Genomic DNA, 22,370 nt, shown 5'->3' on the forward strand with positions numbered 1-22,370 from the left:
TCTATAAAGCTCCTCGCTCCATCAGCAGAACCTTTATTTGGGATTTTTAAGTAATTTTAATACAAAAATATTTAATACTTTTTTATTCTTTGGTCAGTTTGTTGTTTGGTTTGAACCAAAGTGCGGCGGCGGCGGCGGCGAGCGCCCGTGTCCGGCTCTCTGTGGTCGTCAGATTTATTTAAACGGTGACTCTGTGCTGCGACAGGAAACTTTGTTTTGGTGCAATAGGTTTGTTTTTAATGTGAATCCTTTGACCATCAGTATTTTGCCGACCTCGACAGTATCGAACGCCACTTTGTGTTTTTTAATAACTTTGTACGTGCAGACGTCCTCCATCCTGTAAATAACCACCTCTCACCGCAGCTCCGCCTCCTCCCGGCAGGTGAACTCTTGTTTCTGTAATTTAAGGGAAATCTTCAGTTTCGGGATTTTATGTGGGGGTCTGATCTGGGAGGGTGCGTTTGATTTGACGGACTGTATGTACAGGAGGTCTGGGCGGGGCGGGTGGGACTCACCATGTCGACTCAAACACAGTTATAACAAATGTAAAGAGGAAAAAAGAAAGTCTCTACATCCACAACGCCTCCTGTTTTGATTGACAGATGTGTGACAGAATGAACTGTTCTGAGAGCAGATCCTGGGCCGGTTCTGAGCGCAGATCCTGGGCCGGTTCTGAGAGCAGATCCTGGGCCGGTTCTGAGCGCAGATCCTGGGCCGGTTCTGAGAGCAGATCCTGGGCCGGTTCTGAGCGCAGATCCTGGACGTCCAGGAACAAGAAGGTTCTCACATGTAGTTTCACTCTGAGCGTCTTTTCAACAGAAGTCGTCATATTTTGAGGATAAAAGTTTAGATTTAATGTCATTAAGCTGTGATTCTGAGTAAAGATCTTATTTTAGTCCTACTATTTAAAAATAAACTCATTTTCACGAGAGGAAAGTCAAAATATTAAGATCTGTGCTTGAGTAAAAGTACAGATCCGCTCGCTCAGCGTTACTCCAGTAAAAGTCTTCAGTTTAAATTTCAGTACCCGCTTTTAAAAGTACACATGTATGAAAAGTAAAAAGTGCCGTGTTTTTAATATTAGCGCTGAACTCTGAACGCCTCACAGAGAAGCAGGAGTATTTCTGAAACTTTCACAGAGTATGTTTACTGTGTACTTACTGCACCGCTCGTCAGAGGGAAGTACTGTAGTTTGTACTGAACAGTATTTATCTGATTACTTCAGATTAAAACAAAATATAATCTACCAATAAATGTTTTACAGATTTAGATCAAACAGCTGTTTATACAGTAACATTGTTTTATTCTGCACACACAGTTTTTACTTTTGATCCTTTAAATACTTTTACACAAGTAAAACTCTGAATGCAGGACTTGTACTTGTAGTATTTGTACACGATTTCTACTGATGTTTCATGAGTTCATCACAGAGCAGACGGCTGAAACTTGGTTTAATAATCTTTTAATAACTTCATAAAGTCGTCACAACAAACAGTTTCTGCGTCGAAGTGACGCTCAGATGTTCGTCGAGTCTCTACCTGGAGCTTTCCGCCACATCACATGGTCTTCCTCAGCAGACAGACGGCGTCCTGGTTGTTGCCTTTTTACTTTAAGTGCTTCCAAAATAAACAGGAAATTCAAGCACCAACCAGGACGCCGTCTGTCTGCTGAGGAAGATCATGTGATGTGGCGGAAAGCTCCACTAAAGGGCTCGTGTGTTCAGACTGAACTTGTTCCTCCAGCTGAGACACAGAACGGCTGAAACACTTTATTTTAGACGCCATGACGTCCTACATCAAGCCAACGCGTCACCGTGACCTCTGACCTTTACAGACCAGGTCTGGACTTCAGTTCATCACGATTCACATCAGACAGAATTCAACATGTTTTCAGTTCTGCTTCTTTTAAAAACCCACAAATATTTACAACCAGGAGGGACCTGGGACCAGGACCCAGACCTGGGACCACGACTAGGACCAGGACTAGGACCCAGACTCTCCGGTCTCGGCCGCTCTTCAGAAACACGCCAGCGGAGGTTTCTCAGAGTCTCTCCGCAGTGTTTTCAGTGTCTCTCTGTCGTCTCGTTTGATTGGTCCTCCGGCAGCAGCTCACTTTGACTTGAAGACGGCGTCCCAGTCCACGGGTTCAGATCCAGCTGCGGGTTCTGGGGTCTTTGGGATGGACGGGAAGAAGGACTGCATCTTCCGTCTGAACTCTGGTAACTGAAGAAGAAGAAGAAGGAGGTCAGCGAGGAAACGGCTAAACGACCAATAAGTGATCTAAAATCTGCAGGTAAATTTAACACATGATCTGAGCTCAGGTGATCCGGGACGGCAGGTTTAGGTCCTCTGACCCGGACCTGGTCATGTGACCCCAGACGTACGTACGCTGTGAACGCCGAGGACTTTCCACACGGTGAAGCTGAGCAGGCCGACGCCGCAGCAGGCGTACAGGGAGCCCCAACCCAGAGCTCTGAGGGCCAGAGAGGCGCCGCTCTCCGGGGCCGCGGTCGTCGCCGCCACGCCCTGCAGAGGAAGAAGACGGGGAAACCGTTAAAGGTCAGAGCTGGAGTCGGCGTTTAGGAGATGACATCATGACGACAGGAAAAAGAAACCCAACATCTGAAATGTAATCGTGGTCGTCGGGATGAAGCAGCAGGCGGAGCCACGTGTCAGAGGTCAAAGGTCAGAACCCCTGTGACCTCTAAAGTGACCACGTTCGCCGTGTCCCAGTAAAGGTTAAAATGTGACAAAGCGTCTCCTCGCCGCCACGACGCGCCGCTTTAATCTAATGTCACATTTTCCCAGGGGCCCCGAGGGGCCTCGGGGGCTTCAGCGTAGACAACAAAGACGAGTCTGTGCTGGAAATAGAGTCCGGGAACAAGTGCGCCGTTGTGCCTCCGCGCTAACTTTAGCGTCCATGTGCGTCACGTTTAATGAGATCCCGCGGGCGGCCAATCAGCACGCGGCCAACGGGACGAGTTCGAGGCCGGCTGGCGTTTTGATGGGAAGCTTCTCCTGCGGCGTGTTTTCAGGTCGACCTCAGGAGGAACGTGTCCCGCCGTCTGTCAGCAGGGAAACCAGACGAGCCGCTGAAGTTTAACTTCAGGGAATCGCACGCCAACGAGCGGCTGAAGCCCCAAACGTCGAAATATCTGACGCTCGACCTCAAGGCGTTCCAGGGGAGGAGCCTGAATAAAGAAACATGGCTGACTGTGACAAACTCTCTTGAGTGTTCACCCAGTTTCACCCTCAGTGATACGTTCTGCTGTTTTAATGAAAACAAGTGAAGTCGTGTCAGTAAATGTTGCAGATTAAACTTCCTAATGTTTCAATAAGTGAGCAGAAGACGACAGATTCTTTACCGTCGCCTGAGAACACGGACAAAACATCAGTTTACATGCAGAGCAGGTTTTTCTCTGATTATTTTAAATCTTGATGTACTTTATGTTGCCTTTCAGTTTGTATCTGTGCTCCCAGATTATTGCTCCTGTTACTGTAGGAGGAGTCTGAAAAGGTCCAATCGGTGGAGAATCGTGGACTTTCACTGGTATCGACTGCGACATTTCTGATATGGTGCCGCCCCGTGTTGAAACTGTGTTTTGCCCCGCGTGTACCTTACTGAACCACTCCGGGCTCTTCTTCTTGGCCAGCGCCAGCGTGGAGCCAAATCCTGCCATCATCCCTGCAGACGCCACCGTGGTCAGAAAGGCTGCACCTGCACACAGGAAGTCAGATTTCAGTTCTGCAATCACACACACAACTGCTTTTATTACCTTCAACCTACTTAAACCCCGCTGCCCCCCCCCCCCCAGACCAAACCCCATTTACATTTTAGCTATTTAAAGACTCCTTTTACAAAGTGACATGTTATATTTTAGGGCTCATTGAAGATTCTCTGTAAGCACGGAAACATTAAACCGTGCTGATTCTGAATGGAGTCTGGTGTCTCGGTCTCTGCGTGACTGGAAAAACATCACATGTGCAGGAGGAAACTAAACAACCCTTAATGTTGTAACGCAGACACCCTGCAGGCCAAACCCCATTACAGCCTCTGACAGGTTAAGACGCTTTGCAGAAGACTTGAGTAAGTAGAAAGCAAAACAGAGATCGATTTTATTTAGCCGAATTGAACAAAATAACTTCATGTTTCAGGAACAATCGTTGATCATAGTTTACAGCTCATGCAGAACTCTTGAAACCTTAAACTGTAGAAGTTTTGAATGGAGTTTGGCGTCACAACTTGGATAAGAACGTACATGTGCGTGAGGAAACTACAGATTTAGCAGCAGTCACCTTCAGGGTTTCTAATAACTAAAGAAACATAAAACTGTCTGATTTCTGAGTGGAGTCTGGTGTGAGGAGCAGCAGACAGGTCGACATTGCTGTGACCTCAGACAGAAAAACGCTCAACAGACAGCTAACCATGCTAACTGCTAACATAAACAACGAGCTACCGGCTAATATAAACTACAAGCTACCAGCTAACTCGCCTTTTAACAGCTGTAGTTTGGCCTCTTCGTCATTTTCTGCTCCTTCTCCCGCAGTCTGAACCGTGTTTTCATCCACCGCCGTCATGTTGCCTCGGTCCCTCTGCGTAACCCGACCGGGTAGAAACAAGCGAGCTAGGAACGCAAGAACGCAGCTTTTTTTTATTTTTATGAAATAATACTTTATAAGAGCAGAAAACAATGATTAACGCAAATTAGATTATTTGAGGACTGTTTGTTATTTTATGTAGGAAATTCTGCGTGCGTTTCATTTTACGATGTTAAGTATCTGTTTTTAAATCGGAGACGCGGGAAAGAATCCTGAAGCAAAGATCGTCTATTATTATTTTTAACTCCGAAGGAGGAAAAGAAGAGGTCTCACTCCCAATTCTTAAAACAGCTCGAGTTCACAGCTAGATTAGATTATCGATCACGTGTTTCATCTGTAAAATCTGTTACTGTAATCAGTAACTAATGACTAAAGCTAAAATACATTTAGTGGAGTAAAAAAACGAAATTTACAAGTTAAGTCCAAGAAATGTACCTCAAAATTAAGACAATACTTTACATGTGGTTATAATTAATAATGTGAAATCAGCTGCATTACTGTGAAGTCAAAACGTGTTGTGTATTTCATTCTGCTAAACAAGTGTTTTATACATCGCTTACAGACATACTGTGTGTAGAAATACATGGGGAAACACTACTAAAGACAGACGAGCTGAGAGACAGAGTCACAAATAACCTACAAATGTTCTGTGTATTAAGTTAAATATATGTAAATGTAGTGTTTGTGTACATTTTGTAAAATAAAAAGGGTTCTTTTGCTTTGGTCATATAATAGAAATGAAATGTAAACCTGTGTAACTGTTGTTTCCTTTATTGATAATATTCTTAACTTTACTGCAAATAACACAATTCTAGGACATTTTAAGACAATTTTACCTGTGAGTAAAAATACATATTAAAAGTACTGTATTTAAGTACAAATTAGAGGTATTTGTACTTTACTTGACTATTTTCTTTTCATGCCACTTTCTACTTCTACTCCACTATATCTCAGAGGGAGATATTGTATTTTTTACTCCACTACATTTATCTGACAGCTTCACGTCACAGGACAGTGAGTACTTTTAATAATTTAAGTACATATAAGTAACATTTTCTGTGCAGTACTTGTAACAATATTTTTATAGTGAGGTATTAGTAGTACTTTACCTTAAGTAAAGTATCAGAGTACTTCATCCACCTCTGATTAAAGGATGTTTCTGAACCTGACAAACAATATTGACTTTAGGGTTTTTTCAGCCCAGAGTAGTGACTGCAGGTTCCTCTCAGGTTGTAGTATTGATGGCGTTGGCCGTGCAGCTTGGTTGTATATTTTGTCACTGTATGTTAATGTGTGTAAGCAGCTCTGGCTTCAGTTTTCATTCATCACATTTATTAGTGAGCTCCCTCTGTTTCCAGTCTCTGTTGGTATTTTAGGTTTCGTGTTTTCTCTGCGGAGTGGTTCGTCGTGTCGGTGGAGAGGATCTGTGCAGTTCGGACTCGGAGCTCCAGCATCTCTGCGGAGGATCAGGATGCTCTTCACGTCCTCCTCCTCCTCCTCCTCCTCCTCCTCGCCGACACAGACCCTCTGATCCTCCGGACCCGCTGCTGTCTCCAGACCCGGACCCCGGTCGGACGCGTCCCCGCTCCACGTCCTGTCCAGACCCGGACCCATTGTCTGTTGGTTTAAACGCTGCATTCTGTGAGAGGGACGCTGCATGGGCACGAGGCGGGGGTGTTGAGGGGGGGTTTTTATTTTATTTTGGACCCCGCGCGCGTGCGTCTCACCACGAGTTGGTGTTTGTTTACGAGACATCACAAAATAAAACCGGGTTCGGGATTTAAAATGTCGGATTTCCTTTTGTATTGGCTCCAGACAGAAAACCCGGACCTGAGGATCCGTCTGGGGGGCTGACGGAACCTGGACGCACCAGCTGCACGCGCACACCTCTGATATATCCTGTCACCTGTACCTGCTCACCTGTGAGCGGACACATGTCTCAGATCCAGCACGCGGCTCCGGACCAGCCGGGCCAGTACAACCAGATCTGCACCCGCAGCAGCAGCGGCTCGTGTCCGGCCCCCGCCGGGGGACCAGAGCCGTGCTGCCCGGGCCACAGGAGCCGGACCCCCCCGCAGGAAGTGGCAGGTGTTCCCCGGACGGAACCGGTTCTACTGCGGCGGAAGGATCATGATGGCGAGACAGACCGGAGTCTTCTACCTGACCCTGGTCCTCATCCTGCTCACCTGCGGCCTCTTCTTCACCTTCGAGTGAGTCTGTCTGGTTGTCAAGTACAGAACAAACAGGACCCAGCGGTACAAGTACTGTGGTTTGGTACAAATGAGAGGTATTTGTACTTTTTCCGTCTCAGAGGAGATATTTTTACTTCTCTACATTTATCTGACAGCTTCAGATACTTTACAGAGTCAGATTTTTACACACAAAACACGTGAAGAGTTTATAAAATATGATGTTTAGTTATAAATTAAACTGCGGCTACATTCTTTGATTGACAGAAATTTAATTGGAAACAAATGTTTACTTTCGTTTAAATCATTTTTCATGTAAAAACATTTCATGTGAAGGTTTGCTGCTTTTCCTTTTGATTATTTTAATGTATTTTTAATCATTTTAAACTGACAGAACAAACATTGTGAGGGAATCTCACTATTTTCAGAATTTTTACTATTGATTAATGGTGATTAGAAGATTAATACACAATGACACAAGTCATTTATTGCAGTCTGATACAAAATTGTTCAACCGCAGTAAAATCCTGCTTTACATTAATGCATGAGGAATAATAATCTAATATAAAACAGTATAACAGTCACAGGACAGTGAGTACTTTTACTTCTAATACTGTTAGTACATTTTCCTGATTATATTTACATACTTTTTGTTAAGTAACAGTTTCAGCAGTACCTTTACTTGTAACATAGTATTTTACAGTGAGGTACTTAAGTAAAGGATCTGAATACTTTGTCCACTGCTAACAGGACCACACATGCTTTCTGTTTTGGGTTCTTGATATAAAATCCCTCCACCAGTTTTAGTGAAAGAAACAGGAAGCTGACCTTTGACCTCAGCTGAAGAGCAGAGAAAAATAGTTTTGTGGAAAAATAATGTGAATTCACTAGTGGATCAAATTTGAATGAAAAATTACACAACATTTTACTTAACTGATGATTTTTTCTAAAGCAACTTACAATAACTACATACTGTATGTCAGAGGCCGCATGCCTCTAACCCTCTTGCTCTCTGGTGAATGTGTCGCAGTGGGAATCGAACCCCCATCTCCTACACCAAATGCATGTGTCTTATCCACTACAACATCACCAATTTTTTAGGTTGCACAAACATTTTTTATGCATTATTATGCAGACAACAACAAAATGTACCCTGGGAGGAATCTACCAGCCCGTTTTCATTCCAAGGGAGTCAAATAGCTGCGCTTTCTCACGTCCTTTGGCGTCTGGTACCAAGGCACATGGCTGCCTTTAACGTCGTTGTTCAATGTTAAAAGTAGGCCTATTATAAATAACAGAAAAGAAGGTGGTTGGGGCGGACAAGCAGGTCTGAAACTGAACTTTCACCCAGGAGACCAGTCTTTGCATCCCATGTGAAACAAAAAGTCAACAGTGATTGTTTTTGGGTAACTCAGTTATTTTAACTCAAACCATGAAGTTTTCCTAAACCTAACCAAGTAGCCTACACATGCAAAAACAACGCTAAAGGGTCTTAACCAAGCAATGTGATGCCATACGAAGAACGGGATGAAACTACAGTCCCCCAGATCTCTGAAAAAATGTTTTTATTAAAAAACAAAATCATTGTCTTAGGCTTAAAAGAATGAACACTGAATCAGCGCTCATCTCGACTGTCTTTATGAACCAAGTCAGAAGTCATGGTGTAATCATGGACTCAGAGTTAAACTTTAACAATCAGCCTTCGAATGGACCAACGTGATGTGAGGAGTTCCCCAAGACTAAATCCTTGAATTGTGCCAAACAATAAAATCATAATTATGCAGACGACAACCAAATGTACCTTCTCACAACTTCCCTGTAATACTGATACAAAAATAAACAATTAAAAAATTGTAAATTGCCTAAAAGAAGAAATGCTGAGAGTGATCTTTAAAAACCAAGTCAGAAGTCTCGGTGTTATCATGAGAGTAAAACTTTAACAGTGACGTTTAATCAATGACAAAGTCTTCGTAACACTTAGGAGCTTAGATTTAAAGGATTAGTTGCTAACCCAGCTGTCCAGGACAGGAACTATTTTGTTTTAATCAGCAACAAAAGACAGTTGCAGAGGAGTTCCCTAAGGCTCGATCCTTGATCCTCTTTTCTTTAACATTTACATTTCCATTAGTCTAAATTGTGCCGAAAAAAATTAAATCGTAATTATGCAAACAACAACCAAAAACTTAACTAAAACTAAAATACATAATATTTTTAACTTTTGAATAAATCACTGGGACATTTGTTTAAAAAAACAAAGACTCTTCTGTTAAAATGTTGATCTTTGAACGACAACAAAATGTCTGAAGCCTCGGAGGTGACATCCTGTTGTTTATGGTTATGTTGTGTCCTGAAAACACCAGAGAACTGTGATTGGCTGATAGTTTCTTTTTATTTGTCTCTGTCCTTGTGTCCTCAGCTGTCCCTTCCTGGCGTCCAACCTGACACCGGCCATCCCGGCAGTTGGCGGCGTCCTCTTCATCTTTGTGATGGGGATGCTGTTCAGGGCAAGTTTTACCGACCCCGGTGTCCTGCCCCGAGCCACACCGGACGAGGCAGCCGACCTGGAGAGGTCAATAGGTAAGCGCCGAAATACACACAACAACTCTGGACTCTGCTTTAAAATTAGAAATGTTCTCCATCTTATGTGGGTTTTATCTCCTTTTTTGAAAACAGACCGTCTTGACTCTCAGGAAACTCCACTAGGAGAAAACACAAGCAGCCTAAACTGACCAATCACAGTTCTTGTTGATTTCACGTGTTATCTGTAGATCCTGTACCTAAATTTACAGCTATTTAACCTTAGGGCTTATTCACATAGTTCCTGTAGGTACAGTGTAAATCCAGCTTGAGGCTAAGAGAAATAACTTTAGTAAAACCTCACAGCATCATATAAAGTAGTAATAAAGTAGTTAAAACTAGCCAACTGTATATAAAGTAGTTAAAACAAGCCAACTGTATATAAAGTAGTTAAAACAAGCTAACTGTATATAAAGTCGTTAAAATTAGCCAACTGTATATAAAGTCGTTAAAACAAGCTAACTGTATATAAAGTCGTTAAAACTAGCTAACTGTATATAAAGTCGTTAAAACAAGCTAACTGTATGTAAAGTCGTTAAAACTAGCTAACTGTGTATAAAGTCGTTAAAACTAGCTAACTGTATGTAAAGTCGTTAAAACTAGCTAACTGTGTATAAAGTCGTTAAAACTAGCTAACTGTGTATAAAGTCGTTAAAACTAGCTAACTGTATGTAAAGTAGTTAGCTAGTTTTACCTACCTACTTTATATAAAGTTAGGAAGTTTTAATAGCTTCACACTAGTTTTTTGAGTCATTTTGATATTTCAAAAGTAGTCAAACTTGGACTTTCTCAGCTTTACTTTTCTGTTAGTGTTAAATATAATCAGTTACTTTTATAAGAGTTCATTTGATTTTATCATCAGACTTTTAATCTCCTCACTCTTAGTTTCCACATCTGTGGAGGTTTTTGTTCTTATCAGATGTAAGAAACTGTAAATAAGCTGCAGAATAATCTGTTTAGCAATGACTCTGAGTCATGAAAGGAAGTCTCTCACCACCTCCTCCAGTCAGAGTGTGCGTTTAGATGTGTGTTCAGTCACATGTCATCTCTTCAGATTCAGACCTCCGCTCTGTCAGTAATGCGTCTAAGCGAATCAGTCGTTTCCACAGAAACTGAACGTCACTGTCAAAGCTCTCTGATCTATTTGTGGAAACCTCTTATTATTTGTTTGGTTTATTTATTTATATATTTTCTCGGTGGATACAGAATCTGAGCTGGAGCGACTGAGCTGTCAATCACCGCAGAGAACGACCAAATATGGGAGAAGCTGGATGTGTGTGAGCAGGAAGGATGGAAATAGTCTACAGTTGTTTTTTTTGTTTGTTGATGGTGATCAGGAATGTATTCTTGAAACTTGAAACAACATCCTCACTTCCTGTCTGACAAACAAAACTAAATTTCCACAAAGTGAAGATGAGACGAGATAAACCTTTATTAATCTTCAGTGGGGAAATTCTGCAGCAGCACAAACTCATTAATAAGTCCAGATAATCATTAATTACAGGTAAATAAAATAAAAAGAAGAGTGACACAGTGGTGTGATGTCAACAGCAAACACCAGAATAATATAAATAATATGAAAAAGTACTGATTCTCAGTGTTTGTATTAATATAGAAATATAATGTAGTATATCATGTAATAAAACCTTGAAAAGTGTTAATATAATATAATATATGATATAGTGCATCAAAGTATTTCAGAGGAGCAATGTGATTGGTTGGATAGTGTGTTGTTGATTACTTGTGGCGTGATGTTTGTGTTTCCAGACTCGCTGGGCTGCTCCAGGCCGCCGCCGCGCACTAGAGAGGTCCTGATCAATGGGCAGACGGTCAAACTGAAGTACTGCTTCACCTGCAAGATCTTCAGGCCGCCGCGAGCGTCTCACTGCAGCCTGTGTGACAACTGCGTTGGTGAGTACTACATTTACTCAAGTACTGTACTTGTGTACTTTCTACTTCTACTCCACTCCACCCTAAATGTTACTGCTCTACGTTTGACCGAATAATGTTGAACTATTTAAAAGTTCTCTGACCTCAACAGGCTAGAACATTTGAACAAGTACTTTATATAGTTTAAGTACTCATGTTGATGCTACTTATGAGTACTTTATATCGTGCTGATGCTACTTGTGAGTACTTTATATAGTTTAAGTACTCATGTTGATGCTACTTATGAGTACTTTATATAGTTTAAGTACTCGTGCTGATGCTACTTGTGAGTACTTGTGAGTACTTGTGAGTACTGATGTAGTAACCGCTGCCTCCTCCTTAGAGCGCTTCGACCATCACTGTCCGTGGGTCGGGAACTGCGTTGGACGGAGGAACTACCGCTTCTTCTACCTCTTCATCCTCTCGCTGTCCCTCCTCACCATCTTCATCTTCGCCTTCGTCATTACACACGTCATCCTCAGTGAGTAACTCCTCCTCCTGCTCCTCCCTCTCCTTCTCCTTCTCCTCCCTCTTTTCCTTCTTTTCCTCCTCCCCTCCTCTATTCTCTCCTCCTCCTTCTTTTCCCCTCCTCCTACTTCTTTTCCTCCTCCCTCTCCTCTACTTTCTCCTCCTCCTTCTTTTCCCCTTCTCCTCCTTCTTTTCCTCCTCCCTCTCCTCTATTTTCTCCTCCTCCTTCTTTTCCCCTTCTCCTACTTCTTTTCCACCTCCCTCTCCTTCCCCTTCTCCTCCTCCTTTTCCTTCTTTTCCTCCTCCCTCTCCTCCTTCTCCTCCTTCTTTCCCCTCATCCTTATCCTCCTTTTTTTCCTTCTTTCCCCCTCATCCTTTTCATCCTTCTCCTGCTTCTTTTCCTCCTCCTCCTTCTTTGCCTCCTTCTCGTCATCCTACTTCTCCTGCTCTCTCTCCTCCTCCTTCTTTTCTACCTTCTCCTCTTCCTCCCCCTCCTGCTCTCTCTCCTCCTCCTTATTTTCTACCTTCTCCTCCCCCTCCTCCTCTCTCTCCTCCTTCTTTTCCCCTCATCCTTCTCCTCCTTCTCCTCCTTCTTTTCCTTCTTTTCCCCTCATCCTTCTCCTCCTTCTCCTCCTTCTTTTCCTCCTCCTCCTTCTTTTCCTTCTTTTCCCCTCATCCTTCTCCTCCTTCTCATCCTTTTTTTCCTTCTTTTCCCCTCATTCTTTTCCTTCTTTTCCTCCTCCTCCTTCTTTGCCTCCTTTTCGTCATCCTCCTTCTCTTGCTCTCTCTCCTCCTCCTTTTTTTCTTTCTTTTCCCCTCATCCTTCTCCTTCTTTGCCTCCTCTTCCTGCTCCTCTATCCTCTCCTCCTCCTCCTCCTCCTCATTGATCTCCTGCAGTGTGCACGCAGTCTATAAAAAATGTTGCCTTTTGACAAAAACAAACTTTATTTATTTATGAAGCGTTACAAAAATGCAAATTCAGACTTTTCAGGAGGGGAAAATAAGAAATGGGTTGAAACACAATAATTTCAGAGACAAGGACAGAAACGGTCCTAATAAGCAGGTCTGATCTGCAGCAGCTTCTCATCTGTGTAATGGACGAGATATCGATCCCTCTCGGCCCCGCCCACTGCCCTGTGATTGACAGGCTGTCAGAGGCGCATCGATCGGCCTGCAGATCAAACCGACTTTAAACACCATAATCAAACCTTTTCCTACAGTTCACTGAGTGTCGAAGGATTATTTCCCCAGAAACAAACTGTATAGAAAATTTAAAACACGATCACTGATTTCCTGATTGCCTACTGATTCTTCCCCGTCACGCGTCATTGGTCCTGGTTGTGCTGCCAGAACAGGAAGCAGCTTCAGAGGACCAGCAGACCGTCTGAGAGGAACCCGTGTCTTCGTCTCAACACTGCGCCGCTTGTTGTCTTTTTTTAGCAGCAGAGCTATAAAAAGATCCAGCAGAGCGTCGAGACTTTGATCTGAGAGGTCTGAATTTAGAGCTCAGGGATGAGCTGACGAGCTCCTGCTGCTGCTGTGGGGAAGTTCTACCTTTAAATTTACTGTGGGCGTGTTTATGATCCTCAGAGGATCCATCAGGACAACGTTTTTTTCCTGTAGGGTAACAAAATCAGGTTCAAGCTCCGTTTGGACTGTGTTTCTGTGTGGGAAGGAGGCGGATTTTAAATCCCTTAATGGGACCATAATTTACTAAATGACCATCATGCTGTGTTGAAGAAGACTTGAAACTAGCGACTGAGACCATAAACTCATCAGGAAAGTGTTTACTGAGGGAATAAATCAGCTGACAAGTAGAAACATTTTCTCAGAGACTTCTATACAACCAGTGAAGTCGCCCCCTGCTGGCTGTTAAAGAGGCTGTTTAAGACCCCACTGAACTCTGCTCAGATAAATAAATGTGCAGAAAAACAGGAGTTCAGAGAGACTTGCTTTAATGTTTATTTCAACCAGTGACGTTATCTGTTTAGTAAAAACATACTTGCTGTTATGAATAAAAGTCGGGAGAGACTTGCTTTGTTTTTTATTTAGTTAGATCCTATATATGCGGAGTCTGTCCTGTACAGCATCCTCTGGTCTGAGACGCTGCAGTGTTTCAGTTCAGCTGGTTGTTTTACTCCTCAGGTTAATTATTGTTCCAGTAAAGTGGATTCATTTCTAAAACAAGCTGCTGAACAGGCACTTTTAAGGAAGAGGCGAGGTGGTAGTGAAAGAAATACATTAACGCAATGAATTACTTTTAATACCCAGTAATAACTGAAGTAATATTATTGCTTTTTAAAGGAGTAATTAGTAAAAAGTAACTTATTCCTGTCCCTGAGTAACATGTCCAACACTGCATAAAGCTCAGTAAAGTCAAGGTCTGACGTCATCTTTAAGTTTTTGGGTTCTCCAGTTTCTCTCAGCCTCAGAGATGTTTTGTGTTTTTGTTCTAACACATTAAAACTGAATAACCTGAACACTCTCTCTCTCTCGTCTCTGCAGGATCAAACCGGACAGGATTCCTGAGCGCGCTCAAAGACAGCCCGGCCAGATATCCTTTTGACTGTTTAAAGCTTCCTTTAGTGCTTTCATCAGCTAAATCCACTCATGTAAATATTCCAGACTCATGTTTACATGAGCCTGTTGTTTCTGGTTTTATCTTGTCATGCTGTTTGTCTGTAACGTTCTCAACACCGGGCCGTACGTGCTCACACAGAAAATCAGGAGGCACTAATCACCCCTCATACGCTCTCTCTGTAGGTTGATATCACGTGTTTGTTTCTGATAAATCAATGACACAGTCACCAAACATGGGTCAATACGTCCCATAATGCATTGCCAAGGTCACATACTGCCCCGGTCTGGGGCCCCGAGGTCCACTTTAGCTACGAGCTGTCGACTGCAGTCCCCGTTCTCTAAATGTCCGTCAGAGCTCCTGGTGTATGTCGTGATACCCACATTAAAGTAAAAGATTTGTATGTGCAGATTAAAGTTAAAAAACAAATGTATAATAGACTCAAGTCCCAAGAGTTCTGTTTCTCCTCCAGGTTGTGGAATCTGGAGACGAAGCATCATTCAAAATTAATAGTTTAGTGCATTCTGGTGTTGTGGGTTTGAGAACGTCACTGAGAACTGAAGCCTCCAGAAACATCACCTTCTTGTTCAAAAGCAGAAATGATCCCGCAAGTGTGCAACCTGTTCTCGTCGCAGGGCGTCACATATGGACTGTTTGACGTTGCTTTTTAACGCCGTAGCTACCCTTTAGTTTTTGCACATGTACGGCTCCGTGGTCAAGTTAGCAATTATAATGTCCTGTTATAAAGTTAGTGGCTAACGTTCTAAAACGTCGCAGTTTGGTCAGGTTTAGGAAAAGTTTGTGGTTTGGGTTAGAATAACAACGTTGCTTAAAATACATTAGTTAAGTAACTCTTAACTCTAAGTAAGTCTTTACTTTAAGTTATGTAAATTAGGAAACAGAACTGAAAGGAATCAATGTTGTCTTTTTGTTTCACACGGGAAACAAACGCCTGTCTCCTGGGTGACAGGCCAGTTTTTGTACCACCCGTCCACCCAAACCACGTCCCTACTCTGACCTTTCTGGTATTTATAGTAACTTTTAGCGTTGAACAATGGCGCTAAAGGGGGCCATGTGCGTGAAGCGTCGGTATTTGACGCTCTTAGAACTCTAAGGATTCGAGTTTCACTGCTGGAGTGAGATAAATTCAGTGTGCACATAATAAAATATATTAAAATGTCTGAAATTCTCTTGAACAAACTGACACAAGGAGTTTGTCTGTGAAGGTTCTCAGGTCAGAGTTATCCAAGGAAGGTTCAAATCAAGGGCAGCTGGACTTGGTTTCAGAGACCTGAAGATGTTTCGTCCTTCTTCCAAGATGCTTCTTCAGTTCAGAACTGAAGGGTTAGATCGGGGCCACCAGTCCAGATGCTCTTGATTTGAACCTTTTTTGGAAACAACAAGGAGGTGGCAACGTTCGACGGTAGGTGTCGTGGACAGATTAATAAACTGCTTTCAAATTCGTAAAATTGAGGTCTTGAATTATTTACGTAGACAGATTCGTGGAACATAACGTCAAGCGATATTAGCACATATTTAAAGTGTAACACAGTGTTGTTTAACAGGTCAGATCTGCAGCACATCCACGGATCTCGGTCCAAATTAAGAACAAAAGTGCATCAAAGCGCTGGTGTAAAGTGACGATGACCTGGGTCTGAGTTTGTCCTTGACTCTGTTCACCGTCCTGGAGGTGGTGGTGTGTTTCTTCTCTGTCTGGTCGATCGTCGGTCTCTCTGGGTTCCACACCTACCTGATCAGCTCCAACCAGACCACCAACGAGGACGTGAGTACAAAGCCTCAAAACCTGTGGCCTGAGGACCACCAGGACGTCCCCGAGGGGGCTCCTGGGGGACCTGGACAGTTTCTGTTATACCCTACACTAGAAAAATAAAGTGTAACTATGACAGGTTTCATCTGGTCTTGATTTGTATCGGCTCTGTTGAGCTGAACCAACACTCCTCTGCTCGTTTCTGTTGATCTGGTCCCGGTCCAGATTAAAGGGTCCTGGTCCACCAAGCGAGGGAAGGATAACTTCAACCCCTACAGCTACGGAAACATCCTGACCAACTGCTGCGCTGCCCTGTGTGGACCTCTTCCTCCCAGGTCAGTAAGGTCCTGAACCATCGCCGAAACATCCGACTGTCTGATGTTCAGGGTCTGAGGTTCTTAACGTTCTTCAGGTCCATCGAAGAGACGTGTTGAATTATCAGTTGCTGCTTCTCTAAGTACTCTTAAAACCTCTACATTCACATTCTCCATGGATGTGAACCCGTCTCTTCCCAACTCCTCACATATGGACGCTTTGGTCAACACCCCTTGGGTTTGCTTTGTGGGTAACCTTTGGTGTCACGTGTAGGGCTCCGTGGTCAAGTTAGCAAGGATAAATATGTCTGCTTAGACTTTCAAAATAAAACTAGTGGTTAACGTTGCAGTTAGGGTTAGGAAAAGATCGATGTTTGGGTTAAAGTAACCACGTGACTTCACTAAAACAATCAAGGTTGACTCTTTGTTTCAAACACGAAACCGGTGTCCTGGGTCAAAGTCTGGTTTCTGATCCACTCTTCCACCAAATCACCTCCTTAAGCCTGATTTATGTTTCTGTGTTGAATCTACGGCAGAACCTCCTGTTATTTCTACTGTACTTTTAACTTTGGACTAGTACGCTAAAGGTAAATGTGCGTCGGTACCAGACGCCAAAGGATGTGACGGTGTAATGTGAACAGGCCATGCTAGCTAGCTAGGTAGTAAGACGGTGCCCCCTTTATTGCTGCTCCTCTTCCTCCTCCTCCTCTTCCTCCTCTTCCTCCTGCTCCTCTTCCTCATCCTCCTCCTTCTGCTCCTCTTCCTCCTCCTCTTCTTCCTCCTGCTCCTCTTCCTCCTCCTCTTCCTCCTGCTCCTCTTCCTCCTGCTCCTCTTCCTCATCCTCCTCCTTCGGCTCCTCTTCCTCCTCCTCCTCTTCCTCCTCCTCTTCTTCCTCCTGCTCCTCTTCCTCCTGCTCTTCCTCCTCCTCTTCTTCCTCCTGCTCCTCTTCCTCCTGCTCTTCCTCCTCCTGCTCTTCCTCCTCCTGCTCTTCCTCCTCCTCTTCTTCCTCCTGCTCCTCTTCCTCCTGCTCTTCCTCCTCCTCCTCTTGCTCCTCCTGCTCCACTTCCTCATCCTCCTCCTTCTGCTCCTCATCCTCCTCCTTCTCTTCCTCCTGCTCCTCTTCCTCCTGCTCTTCCTCCTCCTGCTCTTCCTCCTCCTCTTCTTCCTCCTGCTCCTCTTCCTCCTGCTCTTCCTCCTCCTCCTCTTGCTCCTCCTGCTCCACTTCCTCATCCTCCTCCTTCTGCTCCTCATCCTCCTCCTTCTCTTCCTCCTGCTCTTGCTCCTTTTCCTCCTCCTCCTCTTCCTCCTCTTCTTCCTCCTCTTGCTCCTCCTGCTCCTGCTCCACTTCCTCATCGTCCTCCTTCTGCTCCTCCTCCTCTTCCTCCTCCTCCTCTTCATCCTCCTGCTCCTCCTGCTCCACTTCTCCTCCGACATCGCTGTTCTCCCTCTGCTGATAAGCCGAACTGCAAAATTAATCAAAACACAAATTCAGAGAATCGATCGCTGCAGTTTCTACACAGCGAAGAACGTCTGCCTCCTTCTCTTCCTCCTCCTGCTCCTCCTGCTCCTCTTCCTCCTCCTCCTGCTCCTCCTCTGCCTCCTGCTGCTCTCATCAGCCCTTAATGTGATCAAAGTTAAACAGAATAAAATTAGATTTGCAGGATTAGTTTTTTATTTCCTTCATTTTAAAGTATTTGGACAGCAGAATATTAATGTGCTGCTTTAACAGCCTCCACTCGTCCACAGCTCTAATAATACTCCCATTATTAATGTTGTCATATTTACCTACAGCGTCCAGCCCTGTGTTCACATTATTTTGTCCACCCTGTGTGCTCCTGAGGTCACAGATTCTTTCAGCCAGCTGTGACCAGAACAAAAAGCTTCTATCATTATTGATGGATGGATGGAGGCTGACAGCCTGACGCCCTGCAGTGATGATGGAGGACAGAGAGTGAGCTGCAGGATTTTCAAAATAAGAGCCAGCAGAGGGAGCTTTTTTTCAGGACTGAACATCTGGACACAGAGTCGTTACGCAGTGTGCTGGTTAGAGCGCCAGCAGCTGGTTACTGTGAGTGTGTTGGCGTTAGCTGCTGACGGAGACGACAGGTGGTGAGATCCACCTGCACACACAGAGCAGCAACACGGCCACTGTGAGGCTTGTTCACGAGCTGATTGGATAACGCGCTGATGCTTTACTGAGCTGTTTAAAGGTTAAAAATAAAGATCTCTCTTTATCTAACACAACTATCAAACAACCCATATATATATAAAGAAAATACACTCGAGTTTACAATTAAATAACCAATAATACAACGTCTGTTGTTTATGTGAGTTTCACCACAAACCGAGGAATTTTCCAAGTTCCTTTCTTGTAAATTTCCCCCGGCTCTGAAATTATTTTAGTTTTTTAGCTACAGTGGCTCTAATACGCCGTTGTACTGATTGGACTCCTTCACGGTTCTGAAGAAAAGGCATTGAGAAAGCATTCATTTCGAGGCGAACCTAAATTCTACATGTGTTTTATTTTCCATTATAAATCCCGACTGCAGCTACCATAAAAGTTCCACTAAAAGCCTCGAGCCAATCAGACGCCTGTCTCTCTTACTGGCCTGGTCTGGATCTATAAAACCTCTTAAAGCCCGCCGGGTCGCCTCTTGAGCTCCTTCTAAGCTGCTTGGATCGCACACACAAATATAAATGTTTAAACTTTGATCAACATGGAGATGCTTCACATCGTTTGATCTCCACAGTTTAAACGTTCAGGTAATTTTACAGAAACAAGCTTGAGTTTTGTGTGGAAGGAATTAAAGTTCTGTCCTGAAGAAAGCCCGGGCGAGTTCAGTGACTGAACCAAGTTTAAGCCCAGGATGTTAATAACATGTTTCAGACGGTCCTGGTTCTTCTGGAAAAGAAAATCCTCATCCTTTAAACACAGAACTAAGTAACGTCAGCGAGAGTGTTTAAGTTACTCGTCTTTGCTGCATCGTATAAAGCTTGAGTTTAGTCTCTGACTGCTTTATCTCTGTGTCCCAGTTTGATTGACAGGAGAGGGCTGATCCAGTCTGACACGCCACAGACCGTCTCCCAGTCCAACGGGACCAGCGGCGCCGGCTACGCCTCCACCCAGCTCCACAGTCGCATGGTGGGTGGAGATCACATAAAACTTCCATAAATCCCTCCGGCCCGACTGAAGAGGAGCTGCCACATCACATCGACGTGTAGTCTGTGTGATCTGTGTTCCTCTGCAGGGCGCGGTCGGCTCAGGCTGCCGGCTGTGAACCATAAATAATCATAAACAAACTGTAAATACATGAATATGTACTGCAGGAACAAACGTCTGTCTGTCCTCGCTTATACCTTATAATACACAGTATAGCGAGCGTCCACATACTTTTGGACGTGCAGTGTTGAGTCAGGCAGGATGTTTAGTTAGTTTTGTTAAAAATGTCAGTGAGGTTTTCTAACTTTGAAAGACAGAGCGGAGGGGTAACCATAACGGTGCCAGACGATAGTGATGTCACTGTGTTGCGTCCTCCTGAGTATATTCACATGAAGGCAGCTGATGGACTCGTTCACGCCACCATTTAGAACAGCGACATTTCACAGATCAATCTTTCACATCAAGGTCAACAAGACACAGAAAGTTGTCGTATTAGCTGAGTGTCACCGTCGACGGAAATTTGTCCGTCGCCATCTTGTTTTTTTGGAGGCAGACGTGACCATATTTGGACGAGACTGTTTAGCTAGCTAGCTTGGTTAGCAAGGTGCATCTGTAATTGACGTTAGCTGTGATATTAGCTGGGATGCTAATTTTAGCTAGTGACAAACAGGCATAAAAAATTTAACAGCCGACTCCTGATAAGATTTTATCGCAGCGCCCGTTAAATGTTCACAGAGCAGCGGATACGAGTCACCTCTATCCTGATTGACAGGTTGCCATGGTAGCAACTTGTCAGTCACCTTGTAGCCCCGCCCTAAAGCCTCCCCTGCTTCCTGGTCTCTGTTCCTCTAAATGGGACCATAGTTTACTAAGTGAACATCATGCTGTGTTGAAGAAGACTTGAAACTGTGTTTACTGAGGGAATAAATCAGCTGACAAGTAGAAACATTTTCTCAGAGACTTCTATACAATCACACTTCTTTCTGCAGCCGCTGGAGTCGCCCCCTGCTGGCTGCTAGAGAGGACGCAGGTTTAAGGCTCTTTCAGACCTGGAGGTTCCTGCTTGTTTCAGATTTAACTTAGCATCCTGTTGCTGTTGCTGCTATAAAGATGAACAATCCTGAGAATGTCGGAGGAAGTAAACAGAAAGCAGCTCAGACACATGTTGTGACTGATACTGCTAGCATGTTAGCGGTTAGCTCTCCAGCCACACAGCTAGCCGTGTGACCCGGCTTTAAACTAGCTAACACGGCGTCCTTTTCTTGTCCTCAGTGTGATCAGGATCAGTGCATCCAGAGCACCAAGTTTGTCCTCCAGGCCGCCACCACCCCTCTGATCCACAGCGACCCCGTGGTGCTGGCGCCTCTGCCAGGGAAGACCGCCACGCTGGGGCGCCCCTGCGCCTACCTGGCCCCCTCCCAGCCCTCCCTGCCGTCCTGCGGGGGAGACGTCCTCACCCTGAGGGACGCCGCCGCCGACTCCCGCTGCCACCATCACCTCCACCATCACCACCATCACCACCACCACCACCACTTCGTCAGCCCGGAGGAGACGCCGTGTACTACGCCGCAGGGCGCCCTGCCCTGCCCCGCCCACCTGAACTTACACCCCCACCCGCCTGTCCCCGCCCCCTCCGCCCTGTACGACCCATCCAGTCAGGACGCCCTGCACGAGGACTCCGTCAGAGGGCTCGTTAAACTCAGCTCCGTCTGAGCCGAGCCGCTTCAGACTTCACGAGGTGAGTTTCTGTTCATCTGATTTTATCAGCTTTTTAAATATGTGAGTAAAAAACAGCAGAAATCTGAAGAAACATTTAAACGTGTGTAAAAGTCTGTTAATAAAAAACAGAAACAAACTCAAAGGATAAAGTCTGTGATTATATTTATTCGATTTTTCACATATTTTGGTGTAGAAATGACAAAACGTTTTGGGATCTGTGCCGTAGACGCTTCAGCTCAACACTCCCGGTGACGCCCTTTGTTTTTCTCGCTCTGAAATCTCAAAACAGTCGAGTTGTTTCCACATGCCACTTGCTTTTCCACATTTTATGACTTTTCTACAATATTATAATGTCAGATGTTCATGTTAAACACGGCCAAAGCTGCAAATAATGAGGTTAAAGTATTTAAAAGAAATCCCTGTGAGCAAAAACCTCAGATTTCCTCCTGTTCACTCTGTTTTAAACTACTTATTCTACCAACGGCTCCGTTCTATGTAATACGGAGCCAGACGGAGCCGCTGTTCCAAATATGGGCTCCCGTAGAAACGGCCCAGCAACGCTCAGTCTGCCTGTTCTGCCCAGCAACAACAACAGCCTGGTAACATGCTTCAGGTCTTGGCCAATCAGAAGACAGTGGGCTTTGAGAGGGGGGGCCTTAAAGAGACAGGAGCATCTACAGCTTGTTTCTGACAGAGGCTGAATTGAAGGCCTAAGTGAAGAGTCAGTATAAGAAAATAAAATATTTTTTTGAACTTTGAATCATGCAAAGCTGCCGTACAGGAGCCACAGAACTACAATATAGGTCTGGAAAAGCAGTTTAGTAGGTCTCCTTTAAGGTGCATCAAATGGGCGATTCCCTCCTTTTTACTACCAGTCACACAGGGCGAATATGTTGTTGTAAAAAAGATATTTACTCTGACATGTAGACGAGGAAAGTAGAAACAGGAGCAGGTAAAGAAGCAGAACCTCCAAACTCAGGCGACTTCTCTCTTTATGACAAACATTCAGTTTGGTTTGATTTTCTACGCGTTCACTTTTCTCTTTCTTTAGCAGCTTTTAAACTTTTATT

At 44.2% G+C, this 22,370-nt stretch overlaps 2 protein-coding genes across 2 annotated transcripts; one reads left to right on the forward strand and one right to left on the reverse strand.

The window, feature by feature from the left end:
- Nucleotides 1-1,445: 1,445 nt before the first annotated feature.
- On the reverse strand, nucleotides 1,446-4,616 carry tmem242 (transmembrane protein 242). The gene is made up of 4 exons (XM_038727714.1): nucleotides 4,493-4,616; nucleotides 3,617-3,717; nucleotides 2,388-2,525; nucleotides 1,446-2,222 (listed from the first exon to the last, which is right to left on the reverse strand). Exons 1-4 carry the CDS (start codon nucleotides 4,575-4,577, stop codon nucleotides 2,109-2,111), a joined length of 438 nt encoding a protein of 145 aa, XP_038583642.1. The 5' UTR covers nucleotides 4,578-4,616; the 3' UTR covers nucleotides 1,446-2,108.
- Nucleotides 4,617-5,737: 1,121 nt separating this feature from the next.
- On the forward strand, nucleotides 5,738-21,313 carry LOC119909454 (palmitoyltransferase ZDHHC14-like). The gene is given in 10 exon segments (XM_038727720.1): nucleotides 5,738-6,667; nucleotides 6,669-6,808; nucleotides 9,204-9,364; nucleotides 11,132-11,275; nucleotides 11,637-11,774; nucleotides 14,267-14,315; nucleotides 16,020-16,122; nucleotides 16,333-16,442; nucleotides 19,455-19,563; nucleotides 20,854-21,313. Coding segments are annotated over 10 exon segments (1,530 nt in total). The 5' UTR covers nucleotides 5,738-6,532; the 3' UTR covers nucleotides 21,295-21,313.
- The last annotated feature ends 1,057 nt before the right edge of the window (nucleotides 21,314-22,370 follow it).

The sequence above is a fragment of the Micropterus salmoides genome, unplaced genomic scaffold (genome assembly GCF_014851395.1).
Source record: "Micropterus salmoides isolate LMB-PRFRI ecotype aquatic unplaced genomic scaffold, ASM1485139v1 Ms_hic_scaffold_18, whole genome shotgun sequence".
Taxonomy (NCBI): Eukaryota; Metazoa; Chordata; class Actinopteri; order Centrarchiformes; family Centrarchidae; genus Micropterus; species Micropterus salmoides.